The sequence below is a fragment of the Opisthocomus hoazin genome, chromosome 14 (genome assembly GCF_030867145.1).
Source record: "Opisthocomus hoazin isolate bOpiHoa1 chromosome 14, bOpiHoa1.hap1, whole genome shotgun sequence".
NCBI classification, from domain to species: domain Eukaryota; kingdom Metazoa; phylum Chordata; class Aves; order Opisthocomiformes; family Opisthocomidae; genus Opisthocomus; species Opisthocomus hoazin.
This window is the reverse complement of record NC_134427.1, coordinates 18038658-18058059: the sequence shown is the minus strand read 5'-3', so window position 1 is coordinate 18058059 and position 19402 is coordinate 18038658. Positions and strand designations below refer to the sequence as shown.

At 43.4% G+C, this 19402-nt stretch overlaps 1 protein-coding gene across 5 annotated transcripts in view; it reads left to right on the top strand.

Annotated features, from left to right (window-relative positions):
- The window catches only part of TENM1 (teneurin transmembrane protein 1), a 1260898-nt gene that overhangs the window by 1211703 nt on the left and 29793 nt on the right, over positions 1-19402 (top strand). For all 5 annotated transcript variants that reach the window (XM_075435330.1, XM_075435332.1, XM_075435331.1 and 2 more), the window contains one exon: positions 2960-3114. In XM_075435330.1, the coding sequence (XP_075291445.1) occupies positions 2960-3114 (155 nt within the window). The remainder of the gene's footprint in view (positions 1-2959; positions 3115-19402) is intronic.

The window sequence follows — 19402 nt, the reverse complement described above, 5'->3', positions numbered from 1 at the left end:
CTTTCAGCGGTGTTTGCTCTGTTGGCTTCTGCCGCGTGCGTTCCCTCAGAACAGCATTTAGAAGAACCTCATCAGATTTATATATGAATTGTTTATCTGGTCATGAGTAACCAGGCTGGATTTCTTTTTGCTTCGGTTGGGCTTTCAGGGTGGATGTTTCAGCAGCTTCGTCATATCGAAAGAGATTTTGCAGCTTGCATCACACATCTGGCCGTTGTTTCTGCTGGGGCGGGCGGCCCTCGGCTCTAGCCCCGCTGGCACCCCACATTCTGGCCTGCTGTGTGCCCAGGGCTCTTCAGTGTGCGTGAGGGATGAGGGACGGATGGAGGTGCCATCCCTTCCCAGAAACTGGAACACACCGCTCACCCCCCCCAGCGCCGCAACAAAACCTTCTGCTCCTCAGATGCGCTCTTCACCTCAGCTCACCTTCAAACCTTCAGCCTTTCAGGTTTATAATTGGGCTTTCTCAGAAGCGGAAGACAGCCCTGAGCTTGCCACTTGTTCTGTAGTTTCCAAAAGCACCGTTGCTTCCTCTTTAAAGAGTAAAGATCCTCTGAGGGAGCCAGTACCAAGGAGGCATGGTCTACAAGCTCGCAGCCCAGCGGGGAGCCAGGCCCGGAGATGGCTGCTCTCCCTTTAGCTTTTTTATGACCTCCCAGATCTCCCCCAGCCGCCTGCTCCAGCCCCCCCGGGTGAGTTCCGTTCCCTAGGTGACATCTGTCCAGGAGAACGGGACATGTCAATGTTCAGCCGTTGCACAGAACGGAGTGATGTGACCTAACCCTGTACCCTGCACTTCAGCAGTCCCTGGGCATTTGTTTGTCCTGGATGGAGAAGGTGACCGGATGGTGAATGCCCCTCTTCTAACGGCAGTTCGCAGCCGGGTGAATGCACTGAATTGACAATTTAAAGAATGAATTTCAACTCCCAACACTGTGCCGATGGATAGCCTGAAAGCTGGACATAAGAGCAGCACTAGACACTCAAGTTAACTGCTGAGGCCTTTGGATTTCCTTGGTGATGGTACCCTCAGACCTCCGCAACGTGCCTGCAGTGAAGAGGCACCTCTGGATGGGAGCCGGGCAGTGGGGGACATGATGGCAGGGTCCCCCTGCGAGGCCTTCGCAGCCCCGCTCCGTGCCTGCCCGTCAGCTGGAGTGAGGGATGGAGGGAGAGCCTCCGGCGGAGGGGGTCAGTTTGCGCAGGCAAGGGGGAGAGCCGAGCCCTCGCTGACCTCCTGGCCACCACGGGAAAACTGGTGTGGTGATTAGTCCTGCTTTCTCTTAGAAAAGTTGTCATGGGCATTTTGTCTTGGGACCCTGACACTGGGTCTGAACACTGTAAGAGAAAGCATATTACACTCAGATGTGATGTAACTCAAACTCAGTCCTAAGGCATTTCTAGCTGCTAGGTACAGATTTATTGAGGGGCCTGGGGAGACTGTCCCCCCTTCTCCCAGCCCCGTGGGAGATGCGTGTTCCCCATCAGCGCCGCCCGGTCCTGCCCCCCATACTGCTTACTCTTCCTTCCCCCCACCAACTGCTCCTATGTATTTCAAAAAATTAAGTATGAAAAAAATGGGGCTGGGAGGTGAGGGAATTCAGTTTGGGTTTTTGTTCTTTTTTGATGGCGTGTGGAATTGCTGTGTGAGATCCTAAGCTGGCGTGCAGACAAGTGTTTTGTAAACTCAGAGTACATGCAGCCTTCGGTTGTGCTAAATGCAGGGGACAAAAATCAAGAACCATATAAGCCACTGTCCAAACCATCTGTTCAAGTCCTCTGCCTTTCATTTCTCTGTAGCAGAACATAAATTCATTATTAAAATAGCTTGGCTGTGCACAGCAGCTGCTATAATTGCAAAGTTATGCAACTTTAAATGGGAAATTATGAAGTCCTTTAAAGCAAGAAATTGAGCGGTTTTGGTAGAAAGGATTTCACAAACCTAACATGAATAGAAGTGCTTTTCTAGCTATATTTTCAACATTTCAGGGAAGAAAGATCTTTCTTACAATTCATGCAATATAGAAAAGTCTTGGCGAATTGAACGCAGGAAGAACCGAGGAGAAAGTGTTAGACTGAGACAGAACAAGGCCGGGCATGAGTCGTGATGTGGCTGTGCCACACACTGCTGGTGGGAGACAGCAAGCCCTCCGTGCCTCGGTTTCCCCGCTGAAATACAGCAGACCATGACGTCTCCTTTGCATGGCCCTCGCGTTTGTTGCGGGGTCCATCTCTCTTGTGCAGCGCGGTGCAGTGGTGCTAGAGCTGTTTTGCAGATCCAGAAGCGGGAGAACTGCACTAGCTCCTGCTGAAGGCCACTGCTGTCATGGGGCTGGTTCTGGTACACAGCCGTCGCCTTGGGCAACACTGCACTGCAATACATTCTGCAGCACCAATATTCCTTCTGCCTCCAAAGCAGAGTCTGGTTTGCACTATTTGTATGTGCAGCTTATATCACGGCAGAGGTCTCTCTCGCTTTCTCTGGATGCTTCTTCCTTGCTCAGACACTCTGATAATTCAGACAGTAGAGTAATAAAAAAAATTTGCCCCTGCATGAGAAGAAAGTGAAAATGAAGAAAAATCAACTGTATGATAGTTTTTAGAAAGGCTAATGTTGTCCCACGTATTGTGGACTTGAAGTAAAGTTATTGAAGAGCCTAATTCTCTGTATATAGAATTACATTACAGGCAAAGCCCCTGCTGGTTTGTTCTGTTTCTTCCTCATATCTTCCCTTTTTCTCTGTAAGTCAAAGGCAGTCTGATACATGGGTGTGACCTTCCTACGTACAGTTTGTATAAGCCTCAAAAAAGTAATGGTTAGGAAAAAAAAAATAAGTCCTACTTTCTTTAATCAGCAGATTTTCAGAGTCTAAGAAGAGAGGAAACATTTTAAGCTCATACTTTTAAATCTAAATAATGTCAGTACTAACACTGTTTTTTACCCTTTCCCTCCATCCAGGTATCACTGTAGATAAGCATGGATTTATTTACTTCGTTGACGGTACCATGATTCGGAAAATTGATGAGAATGGTGTGATCACAACAATAATAGGTTCGAATGGCCTCACATCAACCCAGCCATTGAGCTGTGACTCTGGAATGGACATCACTCAGGTAGACACCTGGTTTTCTTGTGTTGTCACTTCTCTGCACATTGTGAAGACAGATAACTTAGATTCTCGTACAAGGATTGTGTATCAGAATGTGCTGGATGAATCAGATAATTCTGGACTGCACAGCATGGAGTGGGTCTTCCATTCACATGATTATTTTAAGGTGTATCATATAAAGACAAAACTACACACTTGATTTTTATCCTGGGAGATGGCATATGAATGTGTAGAGGGGCTTACATAAAGAATACGTACTGCTTTAGAAAGTTGCTTGCTACTCTGAAAGTAGATCTTTTAAGGAGTTGAAGTTCAGAGTGCTTTCCTTTAGTCCAGAATTCAGACTGATTTGCTTGAACTAGTAAATGGAAAAATACATACTCTGTTTACATCCAAGTCTGGCCTAAATCATGGAGGAGCGTTACAGTAAGTAATTACACAACAGCGGTATTGTAGTGGAGCTACTGCGTTTCAGTACATTTCTCAAAGTGCTTTTCAGTTCGTATTTCAAGAGCAGCGTGAAAGAAATAGGACTAAAAGACACTTACCACATCTCTAGTTTGTGCTAAAAAAGATACATAGATAAACATGAAGAAACATAAATGGTGCTCTTGACTAGTCTCAGCGCCACACTTACAGGTATCACAAGGAAGGGATTGGCCTTTGCCAATAAATAGTTGAATTAATCAGGTTCAAAATGGGGGAAAAGCTGTACTTGATAAAATCTTGAGGCACTGAAGTAACATACGAAAGTTGTATTATGGACTGTGCAAGCTAATAACCAGGATCCAGTTGATTTTGCATTTCATTTTCTCCTGCCCTTTCCTCAGTCCTTCACAACTGGAAAATCACAGTTGAAATACACTGCATGACGGTGGTAAGAGCTTGTTCCTCCACATAAAGCAGGGCAGGGTCAGCTGGCTTAGTTGTGCTAAACCCAAGCTTAAACCAGCCTAGTAATTGTCTTAAGATCGTATGGCTTCTGGGCACCTTGGCTTCTGCTCTGGCGTCTCGTACGGCGGGAAAGCCAGTCCTGCAGACGACGGGCAGCAGCCCACTGCAGCAAGCGGTGCTCCCCAGCTGCGGGCACTGACTCTCCGCTCCGTTGCCACACACCAGCTGGCAGGAGCAATGCTTCATGGAACTTAAAGCTGCCTGAAGCACATTTGCTTGCTTCTTGGATACGTGTAACAATTGCCTGGGGCATCAATAACCAGATTAGAGATCTCCGAGGTGTGGGGAACGGTGCCAGGTGCAGCGTCTGCTGCCTGCCTTCTCCTGAGCTGCATCTCAGGCTGTACAAATAATTGCTTTACTGGTCATATAATGCGTAGCGGTGTATTTGCGTTCAAATTTTTGCTTATTTTGCTCAGTAACAAAATGTCTCACTAAATCTGAAATGGTGAGTTTTGATGGTTTTTCAATTCCTTTAAAAAATGCAAATACCCTTTAGCAAATGAGTTGCAGCAGGGGGTCTGGCAAATGCAGAAAGAAAATTATTTTTTTTAATTAAAATGAAATTAAGAAGGTAAACTTTTGGGGCTGAAATCAAATATGCCAAATTTTGAAGTAGATTTAAATAGCCCTAAAATCCTACTTTTTTGGTAGGTTGGCTACTTGCTAGAAGCAGGTTTAGTTTATCTTACTCTACAACATAGTTCCAATGCCATGGAAAAAGGGCTTCTGCAAAATCATAGGTGAGAAAAAGCATGTCATAGAGCAAAGGCTTCTTCGTATGGCTCTCAGGACATCAACATTCAGCTGGGGTAGGGCCGCCTTTTCGTAAAAGCAGAAATAAACTCTTTTTTGTCCGTGAACAATCCAGGTGCTTCCATGCTGCAGCACCTATGGGAAACGATTGCTGCACATTTCTCAAAATTTTGCAAATGTTTCAGCATTCTGGGAAATCAAGGTATGTTCTTACCACATGGATTGAGACGATCTTCCGATAAATTGTGAATGCGTGCCAGTAAATATTCTAAACACCATGACAAGTGAAGGCATATTAAAGCATCCCTAGAAAGCGGCCAGTCTCATTTTCTAAGTTGAAGTATAGTAATACTGTGTCATTTGCTGTCACTGATAGGTGAAATCACATTGCTGACAATCTGCAGTACAGAAACACGTATATTTGGAAGCATTTCTTCTTTGAAGGATTTGTTTTGAGGGGGCTTAAGTGAATCTACTTCTTGAAATATTTCACAAAATCGATACTTGGAGGTTTTTCACATATGCAGTAGAAAACAGACATGAAATAAATGCCAAGAATGCGTGTTCTCAGAAGTGACTGTGTCAAATTTGCTCAGTAGTCTTCTTCCAAAAGTGGTGCTGATAACCAGAAAAGCCTGTGAAATAATCACATCCCCTTGAAGCCAAGCATATTAATCTGAAACTATATCAATGAAAATAAGGGAATTATATTTTCGCGTAGTCAGAAACAATTGTATATCCTTGCAAGACTGCTGAGTTTATTCCAGAATGGCATAAACTTAAATGAAAAATGAATTTGGCCCATCTCCACTTAAATTGTTTGTTGGCTGAATTACAAATGGCATTTACATCAAGACAATGTGGGTTGCTCACAAATTGTGTGTTTAGAGGGACTTACGAAATAGGTTAATAAAATCAATTCTCAAAGTTAAATTTGTTCTGACAATAAAATCAACGACATGCTCAAAAATCAATATTTCTTGATTTACCAAAGTACAAAAATGAACAGAGAGAGTAACTGCCCATTGCGAAAACTACCAAAATGACAACCTTCCACTTTAAAGCATTCACTTTAATAAATGAGTTGATTATGAGAGGGTTTAATCATTTATTCCAGTATCGGTTTTGATGGAAACACTTCTTACTAATCATTCTGTGTTTGTTATTCACCACCTTCTTGTTCTTAAGCATAGTATTCTGCATTCATAACAGGGAGGGAAGGACAGCTGGGGTTGAAAAGATTATTATGTTGTGGCAAATAAACCACCAAACGCTGACTAATTACTTTGATCTCGTACTTCACTGTGAGGATGTTAATCTGAATTTAGAAGGAAAAGGACGTTTGGTTGAAGCGTTTATGTGCTATGCCAGTGTTCTCAGTACTATTTCAGCGTGTACAAAACTTGGCTGACTTTTCTTCCTTTCTTCTTTTAGTGTTCTTCCAGTAGTTAATAAGGAGCAAATCTAAAGAAAATGGCTCTTCAGAGCTAGGTTTATAAATACATATATGTATATACCCAACACTCACCATTGGTGCCAGGATTTTAGCAGACACCTGCATTAAAATCAGTTACTCCTGTACCTTTCATTCTGATAGAGCTGGTCGTATTTTTTGAAAATGCTGCCTCTGAAACCCTGAATGCTAGAACATGACCATTCTGTGATTCTATGAGCAAGGGCTAATTTTTAAAGGCAAAATAGGAGGGCCATTGTAGATACTCAAATCGGGGATATAAGCTTTGATGTAAAATATTCCTACTGCCATCTCGAATCTCTGCCCTCCCAACTTGCACCAGCAGTGGGGTGGCTGGGGGGACCACCCCGCAGCAGGACCCGTGGCAGGCCCTCCTGGCCACAAGCCACAACAGGAGTGCTAAGGCAGAAGGCTGGGATGGAGAGTGAAAGAGGGAGAAGCGAGGGGATCATCATTCTGTTTCACTGCCTGATGAAGTTGGACTTGATCCTGGTCTAAATCAGAGGCACCTCTAGGTTTCTCGTTTTCTCAAATGTGCAGTCTCTTAGTGTTTACTGCGTCCCTGGGGTACGCAGGAACTTTTTAGCCTGGTTGTTGATAGCAAATGAGAGCACATTGTATGTGTGTCTGTCTGTCTGTCTGTCAGTGTTCTCTTCCTCACAGTAAATCAAAATCTTGGGCCTGTTTCAAACAAATTCATAGAGGAACACATAGCAATTAAATTCCTACACATTCCATAAAAATTATTAATCCAGTTGGAGGAGAGGGACCAAAAGTGCCCTTTCAAAAGGAAATATTACAGCCTGAGCTTTCGTTTATTAAACTCCAGAGATTCCACTCAGGATCTAATAAATGCTCCATTCACAGGAAAAGCTTCATTTGGCGCTTGGATCTTATTAAACTCTCAAGTCAGTCAGCCATGAGACGGAAGTCCTTAGGAAACCAGACTTCATTAGATCCAGTGTTCATAGAAGTTATATTGACGTCATGGGAGGTTTTGTGTGAAAGTGAGAACACTTCAGCTCAGCTTGAGCAATAAGCTTCGCTTCTCTTCTGCCTCCATTGCTGTGGTGAAAGCTGAGGAGAGAATTAACAGATATTTCTACCATCTTGCAATTTCTTCCTGCATCTTTCCTCCCATGAGAAATATGCGGACTGAGTTTCCACCGCACTGAACCTCAAGTCATTTATGTCTGTGCAAGTGGTAGCATTGTTTGGGAACTGTTTAAACCAATCTCAAGCAAATATAGACACCAAACATTTGCAAGGCAACAGAAAATGAATCCCAAGAGCTTTCTCTTAGCCTGTAACCATGGCCTTGTTCTCGTGCTGATGTCAGTCCCACTGGGCATGAGTCTGTGCCAAAGTAATAGCTCTGGCCTGATTGATGGTGTTAATAACTGTCACTGCCGTGTTCCAAAATGAAAGGTCTGGTTTGAAGACGTTTTCTTGACGTTTGCACTTCATCAGCCTTTGTTCAGCAGTTCTCCATGTGAAGGAACCATCTATATTGTGTTGCTTCACATAAACTTCAGTGACACTGCAAAATGTTTTGCTCCCTTATAAAAATGTGACAGTGTTACTTACGTCGGCAATTTGCTTGCATAGGTCAAATTAAAAGGCAGATTTCTAGAACAGGGTTTAAAGGCGACCCACGCACAGCAAGAATGCCATGTCCTGGACAGCCTACTTTGAATGGTGGAGGAGCAAGAAGTAATGCTGTTGATGACCTACTTGAAGTAGTGAAGTGAGACAGAATGCTGGAAAGCAGCAGTAAAGATGAGCAGAATTGCTTGATATATGTAGCATATATCTCAAAAATGCAAACTCTTGACAGTGCTCCCACAGTCGCAAATGCTGCAGGCGCTCCCCACCAGCATCTGCACAGGCACAATATGCTTCAGTGGCATTGTGGAAGCCTTTTGAGCAGAACAAAAAGCTCCCAGGACATGATGACCTCGCTTGAAAGCGGCGATGAGGTCTGCTCATCGGAGCAAGCACAGCCTGAACAGAACTTTCACTGGGTACATTTGGGGGCAGGAAGGGAAAATGTGAAAGACAAAAATATGATCTGATGAATGGGAGAGAAACAGGGGGAGCGAGCTGCCAGCATAAAAACCAAATTGATTCTAGACTGGAGTACTTTTAAGCCAGGTTGAGAGTAGGATATCACAAAGCAACTGCAGGGATTGGGGTGGACCTGCTGGAGAGCAGCTCTGCGGAGAGGGACCTGGGTGTCCTGGTGGACGACAGGTTAACTATGAGCCAGCAGTGTGCCCTGGCTGCCAAGAAGGCCAATGGGATCCTGGGGTGCATCAAGAAGAGTGTGGCCAGCAGGACAAGGGAGGTTCTCCTTCCCCTCTACGCTGCCCTGGTGAGGCCTCATCTGGAGTACTGTGTCCAGTTCTGGGCTCCCCAGTTCAAGAAGGATGAAGAGCTACTGGAGAGAGTCCAGCGGAGGGCTACAAGGATGGTGAGGGGACTGGAGCATCTCCCCTACGAGGAGAGGTTGAGGGAACTGGGCTTGTTCAGCCTGAAGAAGAGAAGGCTGCGAGGGGACCTTATAAATGCCTACAAATATCTGAAGGGTGGGTGTCAGGAGGATGGGGCCAAGCTCTTTTCAGTGGTGCCCAGTGACAGGACAAGGGGCAGTGGGCACAAACTGAGGCACAGGAAGTTCCGTCTGAACATGAGGAGGAACTTCTTCCCTCTGAGGGTGACGGAGCACTGGAACAGGCTGCCCAGGGAGGTTGTGGAGTCTCCTTCTCTGGAGATATTCAAGACCCGCCTGGACAAGGTCCTGTGCAGCCTGCTGTAGGTGACCCTGCTTCGGCGGGGGGGTTGGACTAGATGACCCACAGAGGTCCCTTCCAACCCCTACTATTCTGTGATTCTGTGATTCTGTGATTCTGTGATTACATGGAGTCAATGAATTAATTAGTATTGCAGGTTGGAGAAAGAAGCACTATCCTGTTAGATGCTTCTCTACATACCTGACACTATCTACTGCGTTCTTGTAAAAGCAGAAAGCACAAAACCCTTTCTTGTTGGCTTTTTTTATCACTAGACGCATAATATTCTGTGTTAGGTGCGTGCTGTCAAAAAGCAACAACTTTGTTTTCACTGTAGCAAAGTATTGCAAAACTACCCCTGCCCCTGCTTTACTTTTAGTCCTCTACCTGTGTGAGGCTTTTGATATGCTGTTCTAGTTATGTGTAATTAATACATCGTAAATATTCCAAATCTCTGAACTGTGTTTTTCAGTGCTTCGCAGAAGCGTGTTTTATTTGTATTCGTGAAATTCCTGAACAAAAAGCACACAAAGCAGAAATGACAGTTTATATGCCTTTAATTTTTTATTTGTGGCCATCTCTTTCAGAAGACTTTCAGAGCTTTTTTCGCTTTAGAAAAGATCTTTATTATTATTTTTTCTAATCTGTGCAGCATGAAGGAGCCCAGAAAAGCTGGGGGGGTTTTCTGTAATAAAGGCATCTTATTCTCTGGTTCTTTTTACTCTACTGCTTAATTTCATGTTCTTTCTGCTCTGGCTTTGCTGGAGTACCAGAGAAGCTAACTAGAGTGGAAGTCGTGGCCCCAGCAAGATCAGCAACTGTTTTACCACTGACTTCAGTGGAACTGGGGCTTCTCGCTGGGTGCTTTTCCAAGCTTAATTGAAAGGGTAGTGAGTGGCGAGTGTGTAGCAAGGAACAGCTGTATCCTAAGAGAATGTATGCCCTTCGGAAAGATAGACCAAAGCAGGTGGTGGACAGAGCCTTTACCGAGGCATTTCCAAACCTTTTCAAAGATGAGACCCTCCTCTCGCCACCACAGTTAATTTAATCTTTGGAAACCATAAGCCTATACAAAAGAATTCCAGCCATAATTGCAGATGCAGGAACAAGCGGTCATTAGCATCCATACTTTGAATGAAAACCAAGCTGAAAGCCTTTCTAAAAAAGGATCTTCAGGAAGAAGGTAAAATGATCTTTTCCCAGGGCTGGAGGAGAGGTTAAGTAGTCTCTCTTTAGCAGGAACTGAGAGAAAAGAGGCTCATAGGATTAAGACCTCGGGTGGAAAAAAGTCTGTGAGAGCTCGTGAATCAAACTTGTAGGTGTATAATGTGATTTTTAGAATATCAAGCAGAAAGCAGCATGGTTTCATCACAGCTAATTTATATTCTAATCAAATTATTCTATCACTGAATTTGAAATATTAGTCATACAAGCAAGATAGTGTGTGATGAAGTCACACTGCAATTTCTTCCTTAAAGCCCAAGTGCTCTTTTTGTATTGGTCACCTGTGAAACAGCAATTTATTTCTATTATCTGCCATAAATAATGCATTACTACTGACTAAAAGACTATGTACATTTTAATCAAGTCTTCCAGCGATTGCATCGTTTTCTTTGATTGTTGAGACAGGGAATGTTAGGCGCTTGATGGTGGAGTAAAGGAGACCTGACAGACCTCTGCTCATGACTTTTCTCTTACTTTTTGTGATACAGAACTAGATTTAAATTGTGTTTTTTTAATCGTTAGTTTCTAACAAGAAATTGCAAGAAGGGAGAAACTTCTGTAAGAATCAAATGGCTGGCAAGAAGGTGGCAGCTCAGCCCTGAGTCCACGTCCTCTCAGGTGCACCTTCCCGACTAGCAGAAACCTCCACGCTCACCAGATGCTGCCTGTGTGTGCACAAAGCCCCTGTACACATCCACCCGGCAGCTCCAACTCATCCCAGCTGCCCTGCCACCCCTGGGCCTCCTCCAGCTCGCCCACCGTCCTTGCATGGCCAAGGCCTCGTGCACCACCCAGCTCCTCAAACACCTGATGCTCTTTTAGCTTTCCAGGGAAGTGGCATCCCCGCTGAGAAATCTGGCTCATTTTGAGGCTCTCCTGTCAGTCTTTCCCAAGGAACCAGCTTGCCTGGTTGCTTCACCTTCTATTCTTTATGCACAAGTAGCCTTTGATTCTCTCTCATTTAAATATGGTTTCAGTATGATGGAGTCTAGTTGATGAGTTATATGTGGCAGAGGTCTTGTATCCACTGTGCTGAATTACACTGCTGAAAATGTTTAGCACAGCTTTGCCAGGCTGGTGGGAGTCTGCAATAGGTGGAGACACATCAGTGACTACATCTGACTTTTTTGATCTGTTGAGGACATACAGTGGACAAAATGTATGCATGAAGAATATATATACACATAAAACATACCTATATATGCATATGTAACTGTGTCTACATACATACATGTGGTCTCTACGTATATTGCAGAGCTAACGTAATTAATCGGATAGTGAAATATGGTCCCTGACATCCTGGAGTCCAAGCCCCAAGAAGATCTGCTGAGAAGGAAATGTGGGTGTTGATGGGAGCATGCAGAGGCAGGCCGAGCAGAAAATGCCCCTCCTTTTAATCCTATTGTTCATCCACATCCACTAATAACAAGGCCTGCCTGTGATTTAAGAAATACCTAGTTTGATGGAGGCAACTCCTACATTAGCCGTTTTTAATAAGATTGTGAGGTCTGGTACTGAATGTAAGTTGCTCTTCTCTCACCAACCAACCCTTCACACATCTGTGGGGTAAAGGACCTCCCACAGATGCAACAGGTTTTGTGTGTTACAAAGTGAGTAACAGTAATAATTGAGCTTTACATGGTGCTGTCTTTACTGCCTCTATTGCAAGCCCAGTATTCTGGTTGCCCAATGTATTCTGGTTTGGGCATTTGGAAATGTTGCACAGCATTAGGAGGAAGGAGACCAAACGGGCTGGCACAAGCCTGGGCTTTGAGTACAGGGCAGGTTTGAGCCCAGCACTGACCAGAGGTGCTGGTGTCCTTCCTGCAGAGATGTCGCACACTGCTGGGATAGAAATTGTTGCATTGACTAAGTCAGAGGAAGATTGTCCTACATCTTAGAGGTGTGAGGACTGGTCTTTGGACTCATGGTCTGCCTTCACAACAGCACAAATGAGGAGAAAGCTTTCAGAGATAAAGGCATAAAACCAGTGTGAGTGAAAAAAGCGATGTAGGCATTTAATTCTATTGTCAGGTCATTGAAATTTTGCATAGCTGCAAACCACTGCATTTGAAAGCTGTAAAAGAAAATGTGGGTACGGTTGCATGACTGAAAGCATTGCACCGCAATAATCGGCGGGGGGGGGGGGTCAAAAAAGCCACAACAGCGATACTTCTGGCCTGCAAATTGCTCCAGGTGCTAAGGGGAACCTGAAAGTCTGCAGATCCTGTCAAAAAAACGCTGTAATAGTAACAGCTTAGAAAGGACAGGACTTTGAAGCATGTCAGCACGAGGGAAGTCTAAAGGTTGTTGTTCCCTTGCTGTCTGGGTACTTCTTGGGTCTCAAAGCTGGTTACAAACAAAGAGTGAAAAGGTTTTAGTACCAAGAAGCGTTGCTTTGGAGGCATTGGTGGTATCTCCAGTATTATTATTAGGACTAAGTTTGCCCTAAGTTACGCTTACAAGCTGCTGAAGTCAAAAGAGAGTAAGCTGTGACAACCACAGAGAGCAACGTGGCAGGAGCTGCAGCCTGGGCAATGACAGCTAAGAATGCCAGTTTTCTCCTCTTCGTGATACCATGTTTGCTTCTGCATCTTTTCTACCCTTGCTTCCACCAAGGGAAAAAAAAAAAAAAAATGAAAGGACACTGTCAGTGGAGGGAAAAAAAATGCAAATGTCAAGACAGAAATTGGTTGTATCCATTTGTAGCATGCCATGCAGAGGTTACGTTTATAGCTGTGCGTTATGAAGTTTAAGCCACAGAGAGAGAAGCAAACAGAATGATAGAGAGCACCGTTTCCTGCAGTATGTTACTCTGACAATAACACATCTACAAACAAATTAGCTAAAAATGTCTGAAGGACATTCAGCTTTTACAAACTGGGCCTCATCTCCTGCTGATGGATTCCTTTGGGATGGCTGTGGCATGCAAAATGATACACTGCCTTGGAGAATAAATTTATGAAGTTTAGCAATGTAGGTCACATTGCAGAAAAATCATAAATGTCTGAACATCACTCAATAGCCATTCAATCAACTGCTCAAAGCAAAATGGGAAACTGAGCAGCGTGTAGCTGTCTCTGGTGAAAACCAAGGAAAGTCATGGTATGATGCAAAACCCTTTAGGTCCTCCATCCATATGTATTTCTTTTTTCTTCTATTTTTCTTGCCAGTTCAGTTATATTTCTGCGTCCATATAAATAGTGACAACAAAACCAGCATGGTTTTTTGCTGTTACTACTGTGAACTATAAGAAGTGTGTTGAGTGGCTCATGAAAGATGTGCCAAAAATTTGGAGAATCAAGAGGTGTTAAATAATTGAAACATGGTGTAAGTAGCCTAGTCATAAGAAATTTATTTCATTGTGAAATTATTTTTGTATGGTCCCATTCAGAAGGATTTATAATTTAGGCTATTTGCTTCAGTCTTTTTGGATTTAGTTTGAAGGAATAAAGGAAGAAAGATGTTTTATAAGCACATTTCTAGATCTAGGAATTGCTGAGAGCCTGAGATCCAGAGATTTAGACCTTTACTAGAGGCATCAAGAGCCCTTCTGAAGGCATCTAGCACCTTTATAGATCTAGACCTGGGGGGCAGGGGAATATCCATATCTTCTGGAGCTTGTCTAGAGACTCACTAGATCTTTTTCATGGGGTGGTTTGGAAGCCTTTTAGAGCTTTTTCTCAGGGTCTGCCTAGTACTTGGGAGCCCTTCTGCAGCCCTTTCTAGCTCAGCAGGCTTTTCTAGCACCCTTGTGGGCCCTTTCTGAATATAGAACTTTCCAGGGGCCCCTTCTAGGGCCTCCTGCATGTCCCTGTCCCCCAACCTCTGCTTTGTTGTTGTTTTGCAAGAGGATTGTAGAACTTTCCTGTGGCCACCTGGGTTTGGAGACTTTCTGTGCCTTTGCAGATCTAGAGCTCAGCTACTGAAAATCAAAAATTTTATTTAGTTGCCTGATTAGGAACCTACTGGAAACCTAATTTCAGGCGCACTTTTTAAAGCTTTGTCTAGAACTGTTTTGGAAGGCAAGAAACCCAAGTATCTCTCCTTTTGCATCTGGTTGCATCCATCCCAAGCTTGAGATACATTATTTAGTTGAGTGGTATTTCTTGAATTTTGCTTGAAAAAACGTTAGTCCTAAATTTTATCCTTGTGAGCTTTTCTGGCACAGGCTGATAGTGCGTATCCAAATATACATCACAGCAGTAACCAATGCTCTTAGGTGCCATAAATTTAAAGCAGAGTACCTGCTTACAGTCTCCAACTGGAATCAAACACTCTCCGGTGCATTTTCGTGCAAGTATCTGATCAATGTAAATACTCACATAGAAGGGTTGCTGTATGGCATGCTGTTGTCTTGTTTGTTCTGCAAAATGCAAGATGCTTAGGGGTTTTTTTAGCTATTTGAAGTCTAGCAGCAGTATGTGTTTGCTTTCATTGCAGCATGATAGCTAGTTAGATTACATTCATTTTGCTCAGTTGAAATATCTGTTGTATAAATACTTGGGTATTTTATTATTTTGTTATTTTATTATTCTTAAATACTTAGCTGCAGAAAATCATGTCATGATAACAATCTTGGTGCTAATTTCTGTAAAAGTAAGGACTCAAATTACTTCAGATGCTTTTTCTGCTTAGAATTTTTTATATCCATATGAAGAAAATATAATTTTAAGATAAAAATCAATATTTCCTGTAGTTATTTTGCTTTAACTCTCTGCTACAGTTTAGTAAAGAATTAGTTCGCTCTTGCAATGGATTAAAAAAAGCTATTACTGTTGAATTGTGTATCGTTGTAAGATTTTGCCGTAGGAGATGCCCTGCCATAAACACAAATTGGAGAATATCTGTTTTTCTCATCCTTCTTTCTTTCAATGGCAGAAGTTGTTTTTATAAGTTTAATGATGTAACTCTTAAGGGAAAGCTTAAATCACAGAAGAGAATTTGCATTTTCTGGTGAAAGCTCTGGAGTTAGCATTTGTTCTGATCCTTGCAGGAATGTTTTGCAGCCCTGATCCAGCTGAGGAGGCAGCTGTGGCTCCCGCACGCCCGACTGGCAGTCTCCGGGCAGTGGGTGCTCATCCTGGCTTCCCCCGGTCTTGCTCTCTGCCCAGCCCCAGGGTCGAGGGAGCACTGGCCTGAGGAGCGTGCTGTTGTCAGAGACAGTTCCCTGGGCACAAATCTGTAGGAAGTTTTAATTTCAAGAATTTAATTTAAATTTTAATTTTGAGTTTGACTCAGGACTCAGGGCAGAGTCAGAGTATTTGGGGGATACATTCACAGTAGCTGGTATTGCTCAAAGGCAAGGTTTTTGCTTTCTTTGCTTTTGTCAGTTTTGGAAATTTCATTTCTGTGTAGCTTCTCCTCTCAGTTTTCAGGCCAGATGCTTTTATGAACCTCAGTAGTTACTGGAAGCGAAAGACACCATAACATACTATCTCCAGCCTCCACTGTTCTCAAACAGCTTTTAATTACTGTCTCAATTAAAGCTTTTCAGGGTCTTCCTCCCACCTTTTCTGCATTGGCAGCACCCTGGCTTTCTGTATCCAGAACTTCCGAGCCCAAAATGGAAAGACGAAGCCAAAATTATGGAGACATTTATTAAGATTTATGCAACCTTACTTTTGTGCCGCCTCATCTGACAAGCGCGGGGCCTGGAAGCACGAGTTAGAAAGTGAAGCAAAACGGAAACAGCCCTGTTGTTAGCCAGATTTCCACCTGGTCCCGCTCCCTCCTTTTGGCCATGCAAATTAACTGCAACGGTGTGTTTGAAGGACATCTATTCCCACTCCAGCACTGGAGACGTGTTTGGGTTAGGTTCAAATTCATGGTCTATTTTGAGATATTTTAATTGAAGAGTTTAAGATTCCTCCTCTCAGAGGAGGTACCAGCCTGCTTGAAATACTTTGTGAATTCCTTCTGAGTATTTAACAAAGTGTTTCTTTCGTAGCCTGTGTAAACCAGAGGTACCATGTTTAAACAGACGTAAGTGGCTTAGGAATCTAAGTCCCATTGATTTTCATAGTCAATGGGCTTATGTGATTCGGTATAATATTCCCTCTATTATTAAGTAAAGACTATGTGAAACCTGTCCCCATAGAAATCAACTTTTTCTATCGATTTAGTAGACCCAAGATTCCTCATATGGTCTTTGAAGTTGTGAAGCAGAAAAAAATCATAAAAAAAGAAATTATGAAACAAGAAGAGAGCTGGAAAGCAAGAGCATAGCAAATCTTGTGGCAAGTGAAGACAAGCAATGAAAACCATTGGAGTGGTGCCTTGCCTTCACGTTCCTGCACTGGGTCCCTCATCCGCTGGGAACAATTGACAGCAAAGGCAGGTTGGCAGGGAGACTGCCCGAGCCGTGATGCCGGAGAACGGGTGGCCTCAGACCTCTGAGCTGCATCTGTAAATGTGCCACAGCTGCTTTCCCAGCCCAGGACAGAAAACAGCGGTCGTTAGGCTGCAGAATTCATTTATTTGGGTTTTTCACCGGGGAACAATGAAGGCAGAGAGCGCAACATTTGTAGAGCTTAGAGCAGGGACTGCTACAGCTGAACTGCATAATTCTGAATTTTATAATATGCAGCATCAGGAGCATGAGAAACAAAGGCTCCTCCGGCATGGGAGGAGGCTGTAATCCCGCCGCGGGGCAGGGTTCCCCGGTGTCAGACCGCAGGAGCTGAATTGTGTCGCTGTGTGCCATTAAGAAAGAAGCTAAGCTGCTGAGAGGAGCTGACAGTGTCAGTGTCAACAAAAGAAGGAGCCCAGAAGTGAGAGCAAACTGACAGAAAATGATGAAAAAATATCCGTGGTTGTCAACTATGAGAAAATAGAGAGCAGTACATGTAGTGAGACATCCTGTAAAAAGTTCAGGGAAGCAGAACCAGTCTCCTTCAGCCTTGTAAATTACACGCTCGCTCCTGATGGACCGCCTGTGCGAGCCCTTCCTCGGAGCCATTTCTCTCTCAGAAGGAAGGAGAAAGAAGGATTTGGGTGGGGAGAGAGGAAAATGCTATTTGGAAGGACTTTGTGGTGAGTAAAAGGGCTTGGCTTGGAAACAACAGCTGAAGTGAGTATGAATAAAAGGAGGTGAAAAAAGGAAGTTAGCAGCAAAAGAGAAATATGGAGGATGTTAGGATCAGGTCTGCGAATGCGTATCACAGAGCTGAATAAAGGCAAAGGTAGCATAAACAGAAGCACTTGAAGCTGAGCAGCAGAGATAGGAGGTAATCCATCAGTCAGGACTATCAGGAAAATTTTGGCATGAATTTCATGCTACTACATGAAATTGAATCAAAACATACAAACAGTGCGTGGCAAGAAATGAAAGCAACGATGAAGCCTTTTTAGGGATTTATGCAGCTTCTTTTAATCCATGATAAATTAAACTTATCCCAGTGAAATTTAGCCCCGCAACCAAACAGTTAAGCTCTTGAAACGTGCATCTGCAGACAAGGATAAATTCTTCGCTCTTTTCTTACTTTGATATGAATGGTAGAGTTCGTTTGATCTGATTTGTTTAAAATAGTACCAAAAATGCCACAGCCATAAAATGTCATGCAAAATGTGCAGAAAGTTTTAGCCAGATGGTCAAAACCAAAAGTGAAATCGTATTCATCACCAACTAACACTTCAATGTGTGTACGTGTGCGGGTGTGTATGTTTAAGAAGATATGAGTGCAGGCTCTCCTATCAGCGCTACTTTGCAAAAAACTCACGTTATTCATTTAGTTTTAAAGCTTTGCTGTGGGAAAAATACTTAAGTATTTCAAAACCAGATAGGTAGGTAGGTGGATGGCTATACAAGCACATGCGTATTTTGCAAGGAAGAAAGAAACGGGAAAAATACTCTTCAGGTCTGAGAGCTATTTAACTACCTAAATGTAGATCTTCCAGTGAAAATTCATGTAAGCGGAAGCCGCCTTAGTGCACTTTGTGTTTTCCAGAACAGTTGCCGTGAAAAAGTGTGTTAGAAAGCCAGACCAGTAGGTGTTAATTTTGCACTTCTCAAACCAGAGACTGATTATAAGATGTAGCTGGAGCCTTTATCTTGACAGTTAAATGCTGAAGTCTGAGAAAAGTTGACATGTTAATACTTATATGCAAAATGTCTCATTGCTCAAGGGTTCACTTGTTTCGGCAGTGATTTTCGTTGCATATACTCAGCCTCCAGTGAACCAAACTGGAATTGTCACCTGAAGATTTCAGTCTGGGAAGAATGTGAGGTGCTGACTGCTACTGAACAAACCTTGTCTGTTTGTTTATAACGGGATAATCGGCAATGCCATTTCTGTACACCGCTCAAAAAAAGAACCCGTCAGATACAAGGAAAAACACTTGCAAGTGGCCTGATTTTGAGTTACAAGAAAAATGCCCATAAATGGGAGAGGACTTTTTACAGGGGCTTACGAAGTACTGCTTCAAATTAGAAAGTGTATTAACTGATTTAGTATTCTAATCCTAACTGAGCTTTTGTCTGGAAAAACTTTTTAATAGGCATAGTCATATCTGATGAGAATTGAAGTGCTTCTCTGTAATATGTTTATTGGCTCTGAATGAAGCACGACTGATGGTTGGTCACAGAAACCTGCCAGAGGGCAGCTCGCTTTAAAAGCAAAGAAACAGCCGGTGACTTTTCAAGGTAACAGTGAACCTGCGGGTGCAGTTACACTTCAGCTTAAGCTGATTTAGGTGATTAGTTTTTAGACTGCAAACTGTCCTGAACCTGCCCTTTGTAGGAGCACGTAAACACTGGCCTTGCTGCTGGGGGCTGCACTGGGGGAAGGGATGGGGTAGGACTGCAGCAGCCCCAGTTTACACCAGTTTAAGAGGCCTTGGGGTCTCACCCTGGCAAGAACAGCGCAGATTTTTTCTACATCTGTGAAATTCTTCTCCAGAATAGGAATGTTCTGGGGTTTGTATTTGTGTGTATGTTTGTGTTGCAGTGAGCAACAGCTGGTTTTTATGCTGCAGTCTCCAGACAGGTACATGTTAGCTGTAATATTTCACCTGGGATTAAGCCATTAATACATCCATGACTGCTTTAAACCCAGGAAGAAGAAACTGTAGCCATGCCTTCTGTGAGCTTT